The 21,092-nt window shown below is 35.8% G+C and overlaps 2 protein-coding genes across 2 annotated transcripts; both read right to left on the reverse strand.

The window, feature by feature from the left end:
- Positions 1-45: 45 nt before the first annotated feature.
- hspa13 (heat shock protein 70 family, member 13) lies at positions 46-6,555 on the reverse strand. The gene is made up of 5 exons (XM_055196774.2): positions 6,399-6,555; positions 5,478-5,818; positions 5,185-5,398; positions 4,760-4,927; positions 46-2,012 (listed from the first exon to the last, which is right to left on the reverse strand). The coding sequence occupies exons 1-5, from the start codon at positions 6,421-6,423 to the stop codon at positions 1,444-1,446; spliced, it is 1,317 nt and encodes a 438-aa protein (XP_055052749.2). The 5' UTR covers positions 6,424-6,555; the 3' UTR covers positions 46-1,443.
- Positions 6,556-7,161: 606 nt separating this feature from the next.
- samsn1a (SAM domain, SH3 domain and nuclear localisation signals 1a) lies at positions 7,162-20,587 on the reverse strand. Its single transcript, XM_055196777.2, has 15 exons — positions 20,437-20,587; positions 19,078-19,221; positions 18,867-18,913; positions 17,955-17,992; positions 17,641-17,721; positions 16,504-16,601; positions 15,193-15,298; positions 14,522-14,847; positions 11,573-11,650; positions 11,297-11,425; positions 11,090-11,195; positions 9,236-9,387; positions 8,852-9,079; positions 8,412-8,562; positions 7,162-8,054 (listed from the first exon to the last, which is right to left on the reverse strand). Exons 1-15 carry the CDS (start codon positions 20,458-20,460, stop codon positions 7,954-7,956), a joined length of 1,809 nt encoding a protein of 602 aa, XP_055052752.2. The 5' UTR covers positions 20,461-20,587; the 3' UTR covers positions 7,162-7,953.
- Positions 20,588-21,092: the final 505 nt, after the last annotated feature.

The following is a 21,092-nucleotide window of genomic DNA, read 5'->3' on the forward strand; positions in this document are numbered from 1 at the left end:
TCTTTGTTTTTCTTTGTGTTACGACAGAAATGAAAACCAAGCACAAAAAGTACTTAAGTTTTTAATGCAAAAAAAGACAACAAATGAAATGCAACAGGACTGTACAAAAATAGAACCTCTTTTTTTTAGTTAAAGGTGCATTGTGTAATTTTTAGAAGGATCTCTTGACAGTAATGCAAAATAATATACAAAACTATATTATCAGGGGTGTATAAAGACCTTTTTATAATGATCTGTTAAGTTTTTATTGCATTAGAATGAGATGGTTTTTATCTACATACACAGAGCGTCCCCTTACGTGGAAGTCGCCATTTTGTGACGCCATGTTTCTACAGAAGCCCTTAAAGGACAAACTTTTTTACTAAGTTGTCTCCGATGATGACATATTTTTCCAGTGGCGGCTACCGTAGCTTCTCTATGCGTTTCAAAAGCAAAGGGTGAGCAGTGGACTGAGCCGTTGGTTGCAATTTGCAACCTCACCACTAGATGCTGCTAAAATTTACACACTGCACCTTTAAGCCCAGCATGCATTTGCATATACAAAGTCATAAAAATGAATTCACAACACATTGACAAACATAACTGTGACCTCAAACTTCATTATACTGACACTTAACTCCTCCGTTACTACAGAATGTAAAGTGCATTACTCTGATCATGTCTGATACCGTTTAATCCTTATCTCAGCTTTATAGTTTTATACACTATATACAGTACAATAACTTTTTCCATTTGGTCCTTATGCTTTCATTACACTCCTTTATAATACATTTCAATCTTAAATTATACAATATATATGAAGTCATTCTCATAAAAACCTTTAGATTGAATATTAAATCTCTCATTTCATGAGTAAACAAAACAATTAATTATGCTTGTACATTTTTGTATTCATTTTGTAACAGGTGGCAGTTTTTATAACCGTTTACAACAACACAAATATATTGTTTACATTGAACAGAATATAGCAATGCTAAAAATGCACAAGCATAGCTTTAGTAAACAAAAAAAAACTGCTAGCTGAAACAACTTTGCAAAATAAATAAATAAATAAGAGAGCGGAATAAGAAGTCACAGTTACGTACAAACAGCTGTTTCCTGAAAACAAGGTCCATAAATCTGCCAAAACCAGTTGGAAAGGGTTATTGCACAGTTATTTTCAGTTGTGTCAAGGTCCCAAGCAGACATTTGCTCAGGATAACAGGAGACAAAATTATCAAGTCTATTGATAATGGACTGAATAAAATAAAAACAGAATCTGTTGTCAAGATAATGTTAGCCATTCAATCCATATTTCAAGTACAAATGCTTCAGATAAAGCTCATGTTATTTGTTGCAAAGCTATAGCACTTGAAGAGAAAAAGACATAAAACCTGTCATTTATCCAGGTTATGGTTTGGCACAGAGCAGTCAGGTAATACAATCCAAGTTTTAGTCCATTCATCAGCTAAAGTTGGTCTTGCGAAGATGCCTGTTTGGAATTTCAATAGCGCTGACCTGTAGAGGCCAAGAGCCGCCCATGATGCCCGCCTGAATGGCCACCCCGGTCACTACAGCCAGATCGGGGTCTACAGAAGTGTTTGGTTCCTTCCCAAAGTATTCCTTTATAATCTGTCTAATGCGAGGGATCCGTGTAGACCCTCCTACTAAAACGATCTCATCCACCTCCTCTTTCTCTAAATGGCCCTCTGAGAGCACAGTCTGAATGGGTGCAAGGATCTTCTGGAAGAGATCTGCATTTAGATCCTCAAAAAGTTCACGAGTCAACTTCTCCTGAAACAGGACTTTCTCCTCCTGCTCTCCGTTCGCACCCGTTGTCTGCAAGTGAAGAGGAATTTTAAGGAGAACGTGAGAGTCTTGGGTGAGGTTGAGCTTGGCGGCCTCCACGGCCTGTCGGAGTTGGTGGATGTCTTCTTTGAGCGTGGGGGGAACACCGTATTGCTGCCGCACTCGCTCGATTGCGTACTGCAGCAGACGCTGGGTGAAGTCCTGTCCACCGAGCTTGTTATTACCTGTGGAGATGATAACATTGTAGTCAACATGTGCTGCTTAATAGATGAGACTGCAAGGTTCTGGACATGATGTAGCACTATTTGTACGTGCTAAATAAATGTCAGATTTAATTTGGGTAATTTGTGACACTGTCTGTAAAATCCAGCCTACAGTTTTAAAATGTAATGGTGAGATTAGGAGCATCAAAGTTTGGCTTCAATCATTATTTTTACTTTAATTTCAATCTTTGACAAGACCCAAGTCAATATTTTGCCCTTTAACTGTTACTGTCCCACAAGTGGGACGTTTGGCATTAAATATTTTTAAAAAAATGTCAACCTACACTAATCTTGACAAACTATATATCATTGGAAAGCTCTAAGAATATAGTTTTCATATTTCAAGGCCATTTCATGATAGAAATTTTATGTTATAGTCATTATGTTAAATGGCATTCACCCCATAGGAATACATATTCATTTTTAATACATTCATAATTAAAATATTCTTCAAATGAATCTTCATAAATCTTCACAACCTACATATTTATTGGAAAGCTCTAAGAATATAGTTTTCATATTTCAAAACCTTTTTGCGTTAATAATAATGCTGTGAAAGTAATGTATTTATTTTTGACAAGATTATGCAGCTAACCGCTGACACCTAGTGGCCTTAGTTGGAAAAACACTAAAAGTGTGACAGAAACCTATTTTTTTGTGTTTTGAACCTCTTATGAAATGGCTGAAATTCCACAAGAGGGCATGTTTGATTCGTAGACTTCGCAACCAAATGTAGCATTATAAGTCTTGAATGAGAAGTGACAGTCGAATAAATGTCCGGTAGTGAACTAATTGTTTACAATTTTTATATATCGTAATTCAGTCAGAAACGTCAAGATTGTAAAGCGAAAAAATCGTTTAGGATTAAAAGGCTTGGATATTCCATTTCCTTGGACTCTTGGGGATTAAGGAACAATTTGTGTTGAACAATTTCACTGAAGCGGATAAAGGGAAGATTTTTAAGGTAAATAAACAAACTTAAACCGCGCTAGGTGACTAACAACTAGATTACAGTTTTATGACTGCTATATATATCATCTTATGCTTTGTGTGTAGGCTTAATGGAATCCTGAGAGTCTAACTGTGGGTTTACACCAGACGCGAGTTCAACAATTTGCGCGAGTAGATTACATACAAAGTCAATGACGTGTATGGGCGATCCGAATGACGCGATATGGGCGGCACCTTTACCGCAAAAACACACGCTTTTAGCCTCAAATGCGTCTTCGCCCAAGTTGAAAATATAACTCGAGCGAAAAATTCGCATGGCACGAAGTTAAATCCCGCGAGTAATCTAGAGTGTGTAACGCGATACCCCGCATTTGGTGTGTACGTAGTAGGGCTGCACGATTTGGGTAATTTTTCCCATTGCGGTTATTGATGCTAATATTGCGATGTGCGATTATACTAAATGGTATCATGAGTCAACTTGATGGGTTTTAAGGAAAATCCACACACAGTTTAGCTAAAATGTGTATTTGTAAAACTAGAACTGTTTTCGTATTGCCACGTGATGTAGCAACTGCTCAGTGTCAGTAATCCTAAATCCAAAATACCGCCATACAACAGACACAGAGTTTCTTTTTTGCTACCAGATCACTGTCAACCTCCTCAGCATCCATCTTCGCTCTGGTATAAGTGACGACGCACACCACACACGTGCATGCCACACGTGCACTGTCTTTTTGTTCGTTTTTCTTTTTTTTTTTAAACAGCAAGGAAAATCATCAAACTGTTATCAGAAAGTTTGCGTTAACAAGTCCACACATTTATTTATTTAATATAATTGCAACATTTTGCTGTCATATAATCGCACAGGCGCACATCGCGATTGCGATGCGATTAATTGTGCAGCACTAGTACGTAGCATAATGCTGCGTTCAAACCAGCCACGGTAGAGTTGTCAAGCGCGAGTGATTTCAATGTTAAGTCAATGTGAAGACGCGTTGACGTGCATCTAGAGGTGTCGTGGTCCGAATGAGGCGTTTAGCGCGGCATGGTAGACGCGATTCCGCCTCATTCGTGCGTCTAGTTCTTGCAAATGGAGCGTTGCCACGGGAAACATGCGAGTTGAAAAATTTTAACTTTAGCGGAAAAACACGCTGCGTTAACCAATCAGGAGCTTGCCCTAGTAGTGAAGTTATTACAGGAAGCGAGCGGAGTCACAGAAGCCCCTCCCATGACGCGAATTTCCCTGTGAATGTCTCGATGACTAGAATTTCACACGCTAATAAAGTGAGTAAACTCAAAATGTTCAAGCGGCAAACTAGACGCTGTATACGCGACTTTGATGCCTCGAACGCGTCTGGTGTGAACCCATGGTAAGCTTTCAAATGATGTGATGCATGACTGAATATTTTGAAGATTTAATGCTTCAAAGTTACAATGAAGTTTATGCAGCCTCACTTCCGTGGTGGGGGTGTGCCGCGTTTGGCACATTGTTCCTTATCAGGTTAACTTGAAATTTGGTTCAGAAGTAGTTCATACTTGTGGCTTTATTTTTTAGCATTTTGGGTGTAAACCATTTTCATGGTTTTAAAATGTAAAATACATATTTTATTGCATTATTTAAATTTGTATAACTATTTTGTAATTTATAATTCACAACTTCAAACAATTCAGTGAAAAACTGTAAAATGACTTCCTTAAAAAAAAAAAACTCCTTTTTCTATTAATTCTTTCAATCATATTTCAGTGCATATACTGACCAGCCATTGCTCTGGTGAGGAACATGCCACCCTGCTTATTAAGAAGTGACACGTCTAGTGTTCCTCCTCCGAGGTCCACCACCAGCACATTAAAAACTTCTGCCTTGTGCAGTCCATAAGCCATCGCTGCTGCTGTGGGTTCATTGATCACACGCAGAATGTCCAGCCCTTGATAAAGACAAAAACATAATGACTTTTTCTGGACTATTTTATAGTGACCTAAACAAACAAAACAACATATAAGATTAGGTGCATCAAAGTTTGATTTCAATCTTTGGCCTTACTCAGTCAATATCGAAGATATCACGGTTATATTATCACAGAATTAACTTTACATTATGTAGGATGATTTTATTGAAAATGATAAATAAAAAAAGAAGACTTTAGCAAGCAGATTTTTTTTTATTAGTAAAAAATCTACTAACCAGCAAGCTTAGCAGCTCTTATGGTGTAGTTTCTTTGCCTCTCATCAAACTCTGCTGGCACCGATATAACGGCTTTTTCAATTACAACTCCCAATTGCTTCTCTGCCATCTTTCTCATTTTCAGAAGCAGTCGGGATCCGATGAATTCAGGAGTTACTGTGAAGGTGCCGTTTGTAGAGACCAAAAACTCTGCACTCCCATTGTTAAATAGCACCTGCAAAAAAGAAATAAGCCATAAAATACACAATACAGGTAAGCATCAATTAAAGGCCTGCTGCAGGTAAAATATTTACCTTAAAGGGATATCGTGCACTCTCTCGCTCTAAAGTGTCACGGTCAAAAATCTTCCCTATAAATCTCTTGCCGTCATAGATTGTGTTTTGAGGATTTATGTCTGATAATTCCTGACCCTCGTGACCAGAAAACACACCAGCGGTGGTGAACGACACCACGCTAGGGATGCTTCTGCGACCCTTCTCATCTGCGATAACTTCAACCTCTCCTGTGCCGGGATGAAACACTCCTACAGAGCAAAATGTGGTCCCGAGATCCAACCCAATGACCCTGGGCTTTGGAGGGGGCAAATATTGCTGTCCTAAATACCCTGCCAGAAATAAAGCAAGGATGACAGAACCTGTGGAAATACAAATAACAGAAATTTAGTAAAGTCAGATTTTAAGTGTCCATAAAACAATCAAATTTCCTTATAAAAAGTGCTGTGGTGGTACCATGGTATCAGTTTATACAATGGTAATTAATTAAGGACTATATTCAAATACCACGATATTTACAAGGCCTTTCAGTGACTTCCGCAATAATGTCACGATTCCAGTTTAATAATGGTAATAGTATGCCAATTTTAAGACATATTTTGTTGGTTATTACTATTTAGACATATTCAGAGGATGGATGGATGGATGGATAGCTAGCTTACTGTGTTTTAACACAGCCTAAATACATACGAACTATACATGACATATGTTCCGTATAGCAGCTGTACATAAAATAATCCGTTTTGAATATGACAGCGGGACAAGACAAATATCTGCTTGACGTGGTTAAAATTAATCGAGTTAGCATCAGTGTCAGTTTCTGGGAAATTTCACGGCAACTGCGTCAGCTCTATTCCTAGCAGATGGCTACAGAAAGTACAGTTGTTTCGTAAATGTTAAATCTTATTGCTGGCTAAATTCTAGGTTTCATTTAACACTCACCTATTATGGACATTTCTCCAGCCATGTCTCCAACCAAATATGTTACAAACGGCTAAATAAAAGATGTGGATTCAGTTTCTGTGCCCGACTGTATGTAGCCGGCAGAATCATATGTGCGCACATTAACACGTCAACCTTACACGACTTCCTGGATGGATGGGGGTTGTAGTTTTTTTCAAATAGCGCCATTAATGCTAACAAAGCGTTGTGAACTACATGTCCCACAATGCATAGGGTCTGTGAGTTTTTTTCGTGTTTTCCATCGATCTCATGCAGCACATCGAAAGCCGACCTGCGATTGACGTCAAAGTACCGCGAGAGCAATTCTAGAACTCATATGGAAAAGTCAATTTCGCTTCACTTTCGCGGTATTTTGACGTTATACGCTTATCAGTCGAACACACGCAGGAATTACGTATTTTTGTAGGCCAACCACGGAAGTTCCCCGGCTAAAAAGAAAAGCGCTTTAATTTTTTATATACGATTATATTATCGCAAAAAAAAGGGTCTGTGTTTATAATACTTACACGTTTCGTCCAACAAGATAATATTCACAGATAAACACAACTTTTATGATTTTTGAAGTCTAAATACTTTTTTTTTCTAGTAAGCGCATTTAGACTTCAAAATTCATAAAAGTCGTATTCATCTGTGAAAACAAACTTGCTGAACAAAACGTGTAAGTGTCATAAAATTTTATTAAATACAGAGCTTATTTTTTTGTAAAAAATATTTAATATATCTAGGATATATTTTCAAAATGTTCTTTATTACATTGTATAGGATCATTTTATTTAGAAAACATTAAATCACAAAAAACAGACTTTAGCTGGGTTTTTACCATAGGGTTTTTACAGGCAGAATAAGGCAGGCAGAATTTTTTTTCAGATTTTCAGAGAGGTCATACATTAAAGCAAATTGACCTTTAACTTTTTTTTTAACTGTTCTCAGTATTGTGAACTCTGCTGAAACTACTCTTTTCTAATGTAAAAACTTCCTGATTTATCAAAAAAAAAATGCATTGTAAGCTAGTATTAGATGGAAAAGAATGGAAGATGAATTTAAAGAAAACTAAATATACCAGTATATATTTAACAAATATATTTGCTGTCAGCATTACTAATTCAAACGACACCTATGAAAGTTTTAAACTAAACCAAACCAAACAAATGCTATATACATATGTTCTAATGTTACAATGTGCGGTCAAAAGAAGCTAAAGTAATTCGATTAAAATAGTAGGAGTAGATTACATAATAAAATATTAACATGAAAAACAATTAAGTGAATAAATCATTACTACAGAATAAATAATTTAATATGTTTTTGTTATATACAATTTCACATGAAACACACATAACCTACATTAAACAGAAAAAGATAACACTAATACACAACACAAAATCTGTAAAAACAAAACACTAAGTACATCTAAACATCATACCAAATACATACAAGTATAATGACAACAGAGCACATATAACTAAGCTTTGTGCTTGATTGTAGCTTTATCAGTGTATTACAAGTTGTGATAGAGACATATTCAACTAGTCTCTCAACTGTCAGAACATTCAACAGGAATAAAGCAACCCGAGTCTCTGAGACAGTCATTATCCTCATCTTTTTCCCCGCCCTTCATCTCTTCCTGTTCGTCTCCTGTAGGGCAAAGCAAAGTAAGGTTAAACCTCTCATATAATCTCCAGCTGGTTAATTTCATCTCTGCCTAACAAATCAGGTTTGCGTTTGCACGAAAACCCAAACAAAATTAATGTTAATTAAATGACAGTGTGTCGTCCTGGTTATTAACCCGGACTCATATCAGCCAGAGCAGCCCTGCCCTGTGCCACCTGCTCATCCGAACAGCTATTAATCTCAACCTGCGTTTACAGGAAAGGCCGTTCTTGACCACACAGAGCGTTATGGATTAAATTAAAACAGATAAGGTTGTGTCATTCTTTAGAACTGCTTTGGTGCATTATAGCTGTCATTCAAAATAGCTGTAACGGCACTTACTGCTTGTGACATAGAGGCATTCTGACGCAGCAAGCAACTGTTGTCTGTGATCTGGATCTGTCACATTAAGCTCAATCAAATGCCTTTCTTTTAGATGTTTGAGATCATCTACTGTCTGGTAGCCATTCAGAAGTAATGAGGATGCATATTCCTATGACAAAGAGATTATATGCGTTAAAAAATGCAAGATGGCAACAGATCATGGGTGTTTTGAAGAAGTGAGTCATGTGCCTAGTAAAATTGAAAGAGGAACCAGCCCTGACTCACTAGGTCAAAAAGTTGGCTGAAATATATGCTTTATAGTGTATTTAGCAAAATTGCATCTTATCTCAATGCATATAGCTTAATGCAATGCATACTACTAATAATTATTAAAAAATAATAATAATCTGAGGATGCATGTGAATAGATGCTTGCATCATTTCCTGTCTGTTTTTTACCTCTAAATGAAGCCTCTCTAATAACTCCAGGAGTGTGTTTGGTCGTGGCTTCTTGCAAACTTTCATTGGTCTTATTTTGGGACCCTCCTCATCCTCATTCTCCTCCTCTTTCTCTTTGTCAGGCAGAACGTCCACATAAATAAATTTGAAATTCCCCACTTTGTTGTTGAGCAAACCCGTCCATATGCCCATCGGTGACTTGCTAATGATGTCGATAATGTCACCCACCTTAAAAAAGAGATACACATTTCATACAGATGAAAAGCTGGTTCTGTTGCCATAGTCAGAGTCAACTTCCCACTGACAAATGATATTTCCTCATTTAAGACTGTGATGATTTATATGGGATGAGAGAATGTATTAAGAACACAGTGTTTATCTCACCTTAAGTTTGAGGGAGTCTGTGTCATACGGGCTGGGGACGAAGTCTGTATGTACTTTGGCTCGTCCACAGAACTGGCCTGTGTAGGTCACCTCCTCCTCTAGTTTAAGACTGTCTCTGTTACTGGATACATCTGAACTGCTTGCCACACCACCTGGACCACATAAACAATAAAAGTATAATCATTATGAAAAGCTTGAGCTCTTCTTTACTGCTTCTATGGCACTTTAAAAGTACAAAGTTATGGGTAACACTTTACAATAAAGTTGTATTTGTTAACAATACATATGGTTTATTATCAGGTATTATTCTTTGTTAATGTTACACTTTGTTAATGTTACATTTATGCTATTTACTGGCAACAGTTTGTTCAAAGTTAAATGAACATTAAACAATAACAAGTCTTTATCTTTACAGAATAAAACTCTAAAATAACAGCCTCATGCAAAGCATTCTGGGAACCAAAAAAAGAAAAAAGGTTGATAAGGATTTTTGATTTCCAGAATGCTTTGCATGAGGCTGTTATTATAAAGACTTAAGTCATTAAGTTAATGTTTAATGTTCATTTAACTTTGAACAAACTGTTGCCAGTAAATAACATACATTTAAATCTACAGTAAGTTACTGGCAAACAGCTGCCTAACTACAGCACATTTTTAATATCAGTACAGACGTTCATCTTAGTTCACTGGGGATTAACTACACTGCAAAAAATAAATTTCTTACTTAGTATTTTTGTCTTTTTTTTCAGTAAAAAAATATAAAAAAAATCTTTAATTAAGATGTATTGATGTATTTTCTGCCAATGGAATAAGAAAAGATTTCTTGAATTAAGCGTTTATAAAAAGTAAACATATTTCAAGAATTTTTTTCTTATTCCATTAGCAGTTTTTTTTTGCTTGTTTTAAGCACTAATTTACGCAAAGTTTATATTTTTGTCTAAAAACTAGACTTATTTTCCTAGGTCATTTTGCTCATCAAGAAAATACATTTTAATTGAAGAATGTTTGAATATTTTTACTGAAAACAAGACAAAAATATTAAGTAAGAAAGTAATTTTTCCAGTTTAATGTTAACAGTTTTAATATATATATAAATAACATGAACTACAATTAATAAATGCTGTAGAAGCATATGCATTAACTAATGTTAACAAATACAATATCTTACTATAAAATTTTACTCGGATATGTTCACAAATAGATTTAATGTTTGCTTAATAAGTTTCTTTTAGTGTTGTGGTTTAAATTATTTTGTTTGGATTTTAGTTATTTATTCTCAAAAACTTTTTGATGTCAAATTGTTTAGAAGCTTAAAGGTTACATTTCACAAGACTTTTTTAAGCTGTAAAATAAATCTTTGGTGTCTCAAAGTTGCGATGTTTTAGCTCAAAATACGATAGATAATTTATTATAGCATGTTAAAATTGCCACTTTGTAGGTGATCTCTGCACTTAATAGCAGTGCTGGGGTTGGAGTGCCATGTCGTAGTGCAGATTAAGGGGCGGTATTATCCCCTTATGACATCACAAGTCCAAAACTAAGTTACTGGGTTGACCTTTTTCACATTTTCTATTTTGATAGAAGCACTGGAGACCCAATTATAGCACTTAAACATGAATAAAGTCAGATTTTCATGATATGTCCCCTTTAAATAATTGGTTACACACAGATTTACAATTTTTGCTTTGTCTTTTATTCTTTTCGAATTTTCTGGAAAGCCTCATGGTTTGAAAACCCGTGCTTTAAATGCTGTTTCATGTTTAGTTCATACTGCTCATGATAAATTGACCTTTTTACAGCAGCCTGTTATATATAAGCACCATCTCTAATGAATTCCCGTGTATTGATACTTACTGGAAGAGCTCTGTCCACTGCATAGACTTTCTAAGGAGTTACTACTCTGATCTGAGTTCTTTTCCATTGAAGATCCATTCTCTGCTTCTCCTTCAGTGTCATCAGCCTGCGTCAATCAAAAGATCAGTTTTAGATGATACACAATCCACAGCTGATGTTGCTCAATCACTGTCAGTAATCATATGAGGAACTGTGATTGTGACTCACCATGTCCTCATGGCACGTTTTCACATGTTTCTTGCCCATCTTTTTACGCATAGTCATCGAGATGGCCTTCATCTTTTTACCCAGACTTCCCGGTTTGTCGCAATTCTCTACTGATGATACACCATCTGCCTGTTTCATACAAACATTTTAAAAGTTACTCCTGTAAAGCTTTGAAACGTCTGGTTGATATGTCAAAGATAAGAACTGAGTTAATGAAAATGTGTTTAAATACAAATCATACAAATTAATCATATTTAAAATCAAAATTCTTCCTACCGCAGTTGTTCCATCTTCCTCAAGCTTAGACGGAGAGTGATGTCTGAAAGTGTCAAATCTTCCAAAACTGGTAGATCGCTGTGTTAGGTAATCAAAGCAGACCACATTTGAGTATACATTATACATAAATTACTTTTTTATGAATGACGGTGTCAATGTATACCAAGGAGGTGAGAATCTAAGGCTCATGGCAGCTATAGTGCTCATTAAGTTTAATATTAAATGACACTTCATGTTTTCAATTTGATAAAAAAAAATCCATGTACTTGGATCAAATAACCAAATATTGTTAAATTAACGTCTTCTCATGAATATGACCTAGATAAAGTTAAGCACAGTTGTTTATATGATTATTTTTGCTTGTAATCAAGATTTTACCTCTCTACCTACATGACATATACCACATCTGCATTACATCACCAACATTTAAATCATCGTTTATCTCTTAAAACGAACAATAAAAAAGCCTACCTTAGGTTTAAGACTTTTTGGATTGTCTGAGGCATTTGAGGCAGCCCTTTGTAGCATTGCTTTAGTGGTGTATGTTGACTTCAGAATGATACCTCTAACTAGCGGTTTTGACTCTCAGCTCCAAAAGTGTGAAAATGCAATGTCTCAGCAGAACAGTTTACCATATGAACTTCCTTAAATCACACAGGAAGTGAGCCAGTGCGAGTTCTGTCTATTATCGAGGCATCAGTTTAACAGGGGAAAACACTAAGTGCTTGAGTCTGCATTTTGAGGTTCACCACTTCACAGTCATTTCGAGTAACACGCATGATGTAAGTGGGACTCGCGGCAAAATTTCCATGGAGGTGCTGTTAACATAATTAAATGCATTTTACGAAGGGCCTCAGATTTTAAAATAAAGTATAAACTTGTGTGCTCCTACTTAAGTTTTATGATTTCACACTCTCAGAAAAAAGTAAAGGTACAAAAGTTGTCACTGGGGGCGGTACCTTTTCAAAAAGTACACTTTTGTACCTAAAAGATTCATGTTGGTACCTACACGCTGGTACATACTTGTACCTCAAAGGTACATACAGTACTAGGATCTTTTTAAAAGGTACCATTCTAGTGAAAAAAGTATGAAATATAATATACAATATAATAATATGAAGAGTGTTGTTGCAAAACGAGATAAATCCATTTTTTTACATTTTTGTCAAAACATGTTTATTATTATGTTATCATGTTATTATTTTGTTTTATGGTGCTACTTAGCTGTATTTTTTAAGTTATGAAGGTTTAAATCAAAACAAACCAACTGCAGTTGAATTGAAATTAATTGGAATGCACAACCAAAAAACGAGATTTCTGAACAATTTAAAAAACGGTGGTTATCTCGTTTTGCAACTAAACTCTTCATATATAAATAATATAAAAGTTAAATCAGCTTATGAGTCAAAATTCCATTATTTCTTTATCCAAATTGCAAAATCCGCTTTCTGCAAGGAGGAAGTAAGCTTCATGGCACGCAAAGGAAGAGGCGCTATCGAAACGCTTCCTGTCTACTTTCACAACCTTCTGAATTTTAATTAGGAATGTTTGCAAAACTGCACAATAATGTTTTTTTATCTGACGTATGTCAGTTTAAAATGAACAAGGACAGTTTACAAAATATACTGGTATATGAAACTGACCAATAGCAATCAAGCTTATAGACAATAGTCTAATCCAGCTGTCTGCAATCTGGCAAGCCAAATCCAGGATTATACAGTTATAATCTATTTCCTCAAGCACCACAAGCAAATAGCTTTGCCAACATTTTAGCTTCGTTTTATCCAAGAGTGATACGCTGTGCTAGAAAACCCATTGCTAGAAAAGCTTGTAAAACATCAAAAGATTATTAAACGCAGAAAAAGGATTTGTAGGAAATAAGTGATACATGTTTTCTTTGTATTAAGGTAATACGTAAGAAATGTAACGAGGAGGCAAATTTTTTTTGTATTAATTCATATGACCACGTTATTTTACAATTAGCCTTTTCTCCTGTGACGTTGGGGTTAGGGGTGGGGTTTCGCTATTGTTTTTTTTATGATTATCATACGTTTTTGCACGACTTCGTATGAATTCATTTGAATTAGCTAAGTCTTTATGCCTTTGTAAGTTCGTAAAAACAAGTTATTTTGAACCACATACTTCAGTAATATGACAATAACGCAAGCAGCAACCTGTTATGTCGTATACACTCACCTAAAGGATTATTAGGAACACCTGCTCAATTTCTTATTAATGCAATGATGTAATGGTGTGGGGTATGTTTTCTTGGCACACTTTAGGCCCTTTAGTGCCAATTGGGCATTGTTTAAATTCCACGGCCTACCTGAGCATTGTTTCTGACCATGTCCATCCCTGTATGACCACCATGTACCCATCCTCTGATGGCTACTTCAAGCAGGATAATGCACCATGTCACAAAGCTCGAATCATTTCAAATTGGTTTGCTGAACATGACAATGAGTTCACTGTGCTAAAATGGCCCCCACAGTCATCAGTTCTCAACCCAATAGAGCATCTTTGGGATGTGGTGCATCCCACAAATCTCCATCAACTGCAAGATGCTATCCTATCAATATGGGCCAACATTTCTAAAGAATGCTTTCAGCACCTTGTTGAATCAATGCCACGTAGAAATTAAGACGAAAGGGGTTCAAACTCAGTATTAGTATGGTGTGCCGAATAATCCTTTAGGTGAGTGTATTTGTATTTTTAGGCAGTGTCAGAAAGAATGGTCCCTAGCTGTCACGTGGGTGGTACCCTTTCAAAAAGTACACCTTACTTCAAAGGCACATACTGGTATATCTGTACCTGAGTGGTACATTATAGGACCTTTGTAAAGGATACTGCCCCAATGACACTTGGGACCATTTTTTCTGACAGTGTATGCTTTTACGTAATAAATGACTGATGAACAATAATGCTAATGCTAGTGTACAGAACACTTACATTGGATGCACCGAAACCCATGTTGGTGGGTTGCATTACTCCTTTTGGAGATGGGTCTCTCTTTATGGTCTGAACATTGATTTGATGTCCTTGACTTGAGGCTGTGGTGCATTTACAACTGTGGATTCGATGTTCAACGTTTGGAGTTTGATAGGAGGGGTGTGCTGGCACCCAGGTCAGGGCTGTTTCAGCAGGATTGCTCGGGAGCTGTCCACTGAACGGTGCTGTCTCTATGACCCTTGACCTTACAGCAGGGGCACAATTCTCCTGTGTCTGTGCCCCTGTATCTAATAATAAGGGCACCATTGCTGCACCTTTGATGTGACCTTTCAAAGACACAGATAAAAAATCAATAGCTTTAAATGACATTGACACTTGTCACTGTTAAAACTCTAGTGTGGTGCACCAAAAAACAAAACAAAAAAATAACAGCTATTGTATTTAAACCATATGGGTTGGTTTCCTGGACAGGGATTAGCTTAAGCCAGAGCTAGGCCTTAGTTTAATTAGGAAATATAACTAACATGCCTTACTAAAAACATTACTTGTGTGCATTTTGAGGAAAAAACAAAGGGGCACTGATGTATTTTAAGATATGTCAGTGCAAGTTGTTTTCAGTTTGGACAGCTCTTATTTATATAAAATATGTATATAATATTATAATAATTCACATTTAACTGTTGTCTCTTGTGTTGGAGTTCCTCTATGATTGCCTTTCCTCTCAACTTTGTTCACTTTTGTTCCTTTGAGGTGCAGCATTTCTCCATTTGTCTCAGTCTGTTGACAGACAGTACATATAGGTTCACTAAGTATTGCATTTATTTGTGATACCAGAGTTTCAATATGCTGGCAATATTGTTATGATACAGCAACATATACTCAAAAAAAAAAAGCTGGATTATTTTCAACCAAGCATGCGTTCAAAAAGGGACGAGCCCCGCCCACTGGGTTGTAATTTAACCCCCACTCTTAGAACGAATGTGTTGTCCCAGAATCCACCCATATCTGTGTTATTATTGAAACAACACATTTTGTGTTACTTTTAACACAACTTCAAAATCAACACAAAATGACACATAATGTGTTAAAATTACACATAATGTGTTAAAAACGTAACGCACAAAGATGTGTAAAAAATTAACACATCCTTTCTAAGAGTGCATGCTGAGTTGTTTTAACCCAAAATACTGTGTTATTTTAACTCATTGTTATAAATATAAACATTTTTGGGGTAGATTTCAACCCAGCTGCTGGGCTCGTCCCTTTTTGACCCAACATAGGGTTAAAAATATCCCAGCATTTTTTAGAGTGTAATGATCCAAATGTGTGTACTTTTATATATTTAATCACAATCATATTTAGCAGCCTTGAAGGAATCTGATGCCATGTGGGCAAAGGCATTAAATGGGCAAATGATGCCCTTCACTCAACCATCTGTACAACAAACAATACACAATACATCATGTTGATTTCCCTACAGACACACCTGAGTTAAAGGGGACATATCACAAAATCTTTCTTTTCCATGTTTATGTGCTATAATTGGGTCCTAAAAATGTGAAAAGATCAAGCCAGTAACTTAGTTTTGGTAAACTGTTCTCTGCAAGCATGTGAAAAAATTGGTAATTGAAATTTAGCTCCCCTTGTGATGTCAGAAGGGGATAATACAGCGCCTTAATCTGCACTATCCAACCACAGCACTGCCTTTAGTGCAGACATCAACTCATTTGCATTTTAAAGGACACACCCCAAAACGCACATTTTTGCTCACACCTACTAAGTGGCAATTTTAAACATGATAAATTATCTATATGGTATTTTGAGCTAAAACTTCACATATGTACTCTGGAGACACAAAATATTTATTTGACATCTTAAAAAAGTCTTGTGAAATGTCCCCTTTAAAGACAGCTTACATTAATTGTCAAGGAAAAATATTAGCAATGTTGCTAAGCCAGATACAAATGTCCCAATTTACTGACCTGAAAAGGCAAATCTTTCTGCGTGTTTCTCAAGATGGTCTGAGTCGGTCTGTTTGACATTGTTTGATAGTCAGCTCTGCTTAGAGCTCTTACCAAATCTGAAATGTACAAATACATTTAATGTAAAAAGTACCGAACAGTACAAAGTCACTATGAAACTTTTGATTTTTACCCATTAGGACATTTTTACCATTTAGTACAAAACACCAGCACACTATTTTTAAGTCTTTGGTAATTCAGAGTCTTTGGTAATGCAAACAAAAAGGGGTAACCAAAGCAGAGATTAAAATAGTACATTCCATACGAGAAAACTTTTGTGGTTCAGTGCGTAGTTTCCTGTTTTGTTACCTTGAATAACAAGGGGAAATATTATGTGGTGATTTTAATCTGCTTAATCAAAAAAAAAAATATTATATCTATATAGAAAGATTCAACAGCATTACAGTAACTCTCAGAAATGAATGTCAAAATACACAAGAGATTCATAAAATACATAGCATAAGTATTCACACACTCTCAGAAATAAAGGTACAAAAAAAGCTGTCACTGGGCGGTACCCAGTGTGACTGTTTAGTGTTACATTTATGTAACACACTGCTATTTGTATATGTCTATTTGCACATCTATACACTTGAATTCCAACATGTATGCAAATCATTTAATTTATATTAAACAATTTTAATCAGCATTTTATTTAGTTGTAAAGCTTGTGTAATATAAAACTTATGCTAATTAAAATAAAATGGTCACACTCCTTGTTACTAAAAATAAATTGTAACCAATATATACTTTCCCTTTCACATTCATTTACATTTTAACTGGAAATCTTGATGAAAACAAGGTCTGTGGACACATGCAACTACCCACATACATTGTGAAAGTACCTGTAGATGAAGTAGTGCACTATTTACAAATAAGAGCCTGTTAGTTAGTTATTCTCACAATAACAGGCAAGCTGACGTCTACACAATACTGTGCTTGTGTTGTTCTCACTCTCCATTGACTGTGGATGGGATTAGACGGGGTCAGATTCGTATAGAGAAGCTGATTGGCCAGTGGTAAGTGGATGGTGTTTTGCTGCGTGTGCCGTAATAGAAATCTAGTCCGGCTTAACACAAATCCTCAGACCGGTTTTACCTTCATTTTGATTGTTCCTCAGGAGGACTAAATCTTCCTGCTCTTTGGTGGCATGCCAGATGGAATTAGTACAGACACTATCTGCAAAAGTAAAAACAAGACCAATAAGGGTTTTTTCTTTTAAGGTTGAACAATGTTTTATGCTTTTACTGTTTCACCTTGTTGAAAATTTTGCTAATTGTATCTAAAATGAAAGGCCTTTTTCGGTCAATTGCATTCTATTGTGCTTGCAGTCAAACCAGTTTTATCAAGTCTTATTAAGTCTTACAGGAAGGAAAGAATATTTATCATTTAGAAAAAAATAAATGACATACCTAGAGCTTCAGTCTCAGAGAAAGATTTCTGTAATGAGCTGAAAAATGATGAGGAAACATGTTAGAGCATTTTATTAAATCTTTGGGTGTTACAAAGAGACATTAGTAGACAGTACATTTGTAGTTCAGAATTTATCCTTCATAACACAAGCTGTCATTGGGGCAGTACCCTTTAAAAATGTCCTAATATGTACCATTTAGATACATATTTGGCACCAAAATTTACCTTTGAGGTACTAATATGAACTCTTTAGGTGCAAAGCTGTATATGAACTGTTTTTTGACAGCTAGGGACCATTTCTGACGATTTTTTCTGACACTGACTTGTTTATAACATTGATGGTTTATAACAGAGATGCCCAAACTAGGGGCCCGCAGGCCAAAGTTGGCCCTGAATGACCTTTAATTTGGCCCGTCATGCCACGTGAGAGAAGAAAAAAGGATAAATGTCATTGATACAGATGTTCATTGTTCTAATCAAACATTTTCTAAAATGTAAATTGAAATTAAATGCAAGGAATTAAAGTGAATAAATGTTTTTTTTAAAGTACATGCATACTTGAAGGTGTATAGCATGCATCACGAAACTCAATGGACTCGGGTACTATAGGCTAATAATGGAGAGGTCAAGTCAGTGGCAAGGAAATTTTAAAATGATCGGCAAAATGATTTCTTTTAACAACCGTTTCATTTGAAAATAAAACCGCATTAGTTATGCTTAAACAGAATAATGTTTGCTTATTCATTTTTCAAATATTAGAAAATTATAAATTAGGAGAATCAGGGCAACTTTATTCATTTACTTTCAACCCACGGCCGTCAGTCAGGTTTGATTTTGGCCCTTGGTAGGAAAAAGTTTGGGCACTCCTATTCTATTGAGTCTATTCTCATTTTGAAAACAGCAGCACTTACCTTCGACTCGTCTTTTTCATGTAGTCTGTGTTGATTTGTGAAATGTCCTGATAATAAATACAATCACTTTAGTAATTTTATCACAGAAACTTTAATATTCATGTTTTAACAGTATGCAAATATTATGTCTAGATGTCTAATACATTTTCTCTGACATTGTAGTATACTATACTACAGTACTATAAGTCTGACATCAGGTACATATAGTTACCATGGAGATGCACCGCCCTGCACTCCTCCATTTGTTGTGGTCATCTAGGAGCACATGTGGGCTGCAGGACCGGTTGGGAATGGTGTAAACCTGGTCCTTACATGACTCCTGTACCGCCTCATACAGACTGTCCATTGACCCTTCCTAAAACAGTTACAATAGCAGAACAATCTAAATTTATATTTAACTAATCACGTATGATTAAAGAGTTTGGATTGTTCCTGCAAACTTGATGCCTCGCTGCCTAATGAGGCAATGACTTCGGAGGCATGAAGGCAGCATCGGAAAACGCATTTGGACAACCTTCATAGGCAGTGTAACAGAATTTAGTTTGAAAAATAAACAGAGAGAGCCTCTGTGACAACTAATCCCATATAAAAACTACAATACTAATTTCTCACTATAAATGCAATCAAAGCTGTAAAAAGTAAAAATATACATTTATTTACACTAAATTTAGCCGCTTTCTAGGCCGCCATTTTTTTACCAGGCTCGACCAATCACATTCTTACTGCAGGCCCACGCATAAAATTGTGTGCAAAGACAATAAAGGTATCTCTGGAGACAGGAAGTAAACCAAACAAGGGTTCGGACGTGCCTTGATGCCTTTGAATGCTTTTTATGAAAGCAGCATTTTCGAGATTTCAGAAGCAGTGACGGCAATGCAAGCAATGTAAAGATCATGGGTACAAACCCAAAAAACACGTAAAGAAAATATTCTGCAAGTTGAATGCTCTGAAAGTCACTTTGAATAAAATGTATAAATGTATGTAGCTTAATGATTAATGATTTTGGCCTGTTAGTAATAAAGCCCTATTAGTTACATGTTGACTTTGGCATAAAGTGTAGTTAAATATAAACTCTCTGACTTTAAATTTAAACATGCATTTAAATCCATTAGGACAAAAGGAACAAAAACAACTACTTTGCAGACCAGTATGAATTCAGTGCAGTAAAACCATCATTAATCCTGAATGGCTCAAAAACAACCCAACATCTGTCAGCAAAACTCAGCATGGATATCAAACGTTTCACCAGGGTTTTAATAGTCTACTGTAAGTTTGGCAAAAAAACATGTAGAGAAACAAAAATAAATGTTTCCAAGCAAATTTAACATACCAAACTAAGAAAATAATTTATATGTCCAACTCACATTGACATGGACATATAGCACAGGATTACCTCACAGTACATGAATTTTAACAAACAAGAAAGAACAATAAGCAAACAACAAGCTATTAATAACAAAAGGTAAAGCATGTTGAACATCAAGCTCGGTCACACTTCATACCCTCAAACGGATCAAGTTTCATCTACACACAACAAACCACAGGAAGGAGAAGGTGAATCACATTTTACCAGAGAGAAGCAGAAGAGGTTCATTCTGGAAAGTGTGGCTTGTTTCCAGTGCCCACAGCGAAGGATGAATGATGGGACAAAGCAGACCGAGAGCAGAGAGAGCTCAGTGTTTCAGGCTGCTTATGCCCTACAGATTAATAGTGAACAACATCCTTTCTAATCCAATAGATGTGAAGGACCATTACCACTCCAAACAGCCCCTCAATATAGCTCTGAGCCTCTTAATACTGCTGTTGTTTACTAACCAATGAACTGGCATGAGAGCTTTTGTTTTGGGTTATGGTAGAGTCACTGTTTATCATTTATGAAATATAAGTCACTAAAATTATTTTACAAGGTTTCTGTAACTCAATTGGTCTACTCTCACTTAAACTGATATAAAAATATCTGACTTTACTTTGGATAACAGTGAGGTGGTTCCCAAACCGAGTTTAGATTGAGCCAGGACTAGACCTTATATTAGGAAATATAAGTAGTTTTAAAAAAAAATACCTTTACAAAAAAACTGTCAAAAGATTAAACGTGATTAATCACATACAAAATAAAAGTTTGTGTTTACATAATTATTACATACAATACACACACAAAAATATTATGTATATATAAATTCACACATACAGAATTTTTTTTTATTTATGTATATATATATATTTTAT

The sequence above is a fragment of the Misgurnus anguillicaudatus genome, chromosome 24 (assembly GCF_027580225.2).
Source record: "Misgurnus anguillicaudatus chromosome 24, ASM2758022v2, whole genome shotgun sequence".
Taxonomy (NCBI): Eukaryota; Metazoa; Chordata; class Actinopteri; order Cypriniformes; family Cobitidae; genus Misgurnus; species Misgurnus anguillicaudatus.

Coding starts and splice junctions, on each gene's coding strand:
- hspa13 (XM_055196774.2), bottom strand. CDS start 6,423: ATGGCTGGAGAAATGTCCATAATAG. Junction 4,928..5,184: donor AAGAGCTGCTAAGCTTGCTG/GTTAGTAGATTT, acceptor GTCTTTATCAAG/GGCTGGACATTCTGCGTGTG. Junction 2,013..4,759: donor CCTCACCAGAGCAATGGCTG/GTCAGTATATGC, acceptor TCATCTCCACAG/GTAATAACAAGCTCGGTGGA.
- samsn1a (XM_055196777.2), bottom strand. CDS start 20,460: ATGAACCTCTTCTGCTTCTCTCTG. Junction 17,722..17,954: donor CTCTGAGACTGAAGCTCTAG/GTATGTCATTTA, acceptor TTACTTTTGCAG/ATAGTGTCTGTACTAATTCC. Junction 16,602..17,640: donor GAGGAACAATCAAAATGAAG/GTAAAACCGGTC, acceptor TGTACATTTCAG/ATTTGGTAAGAGCTCTAAGC.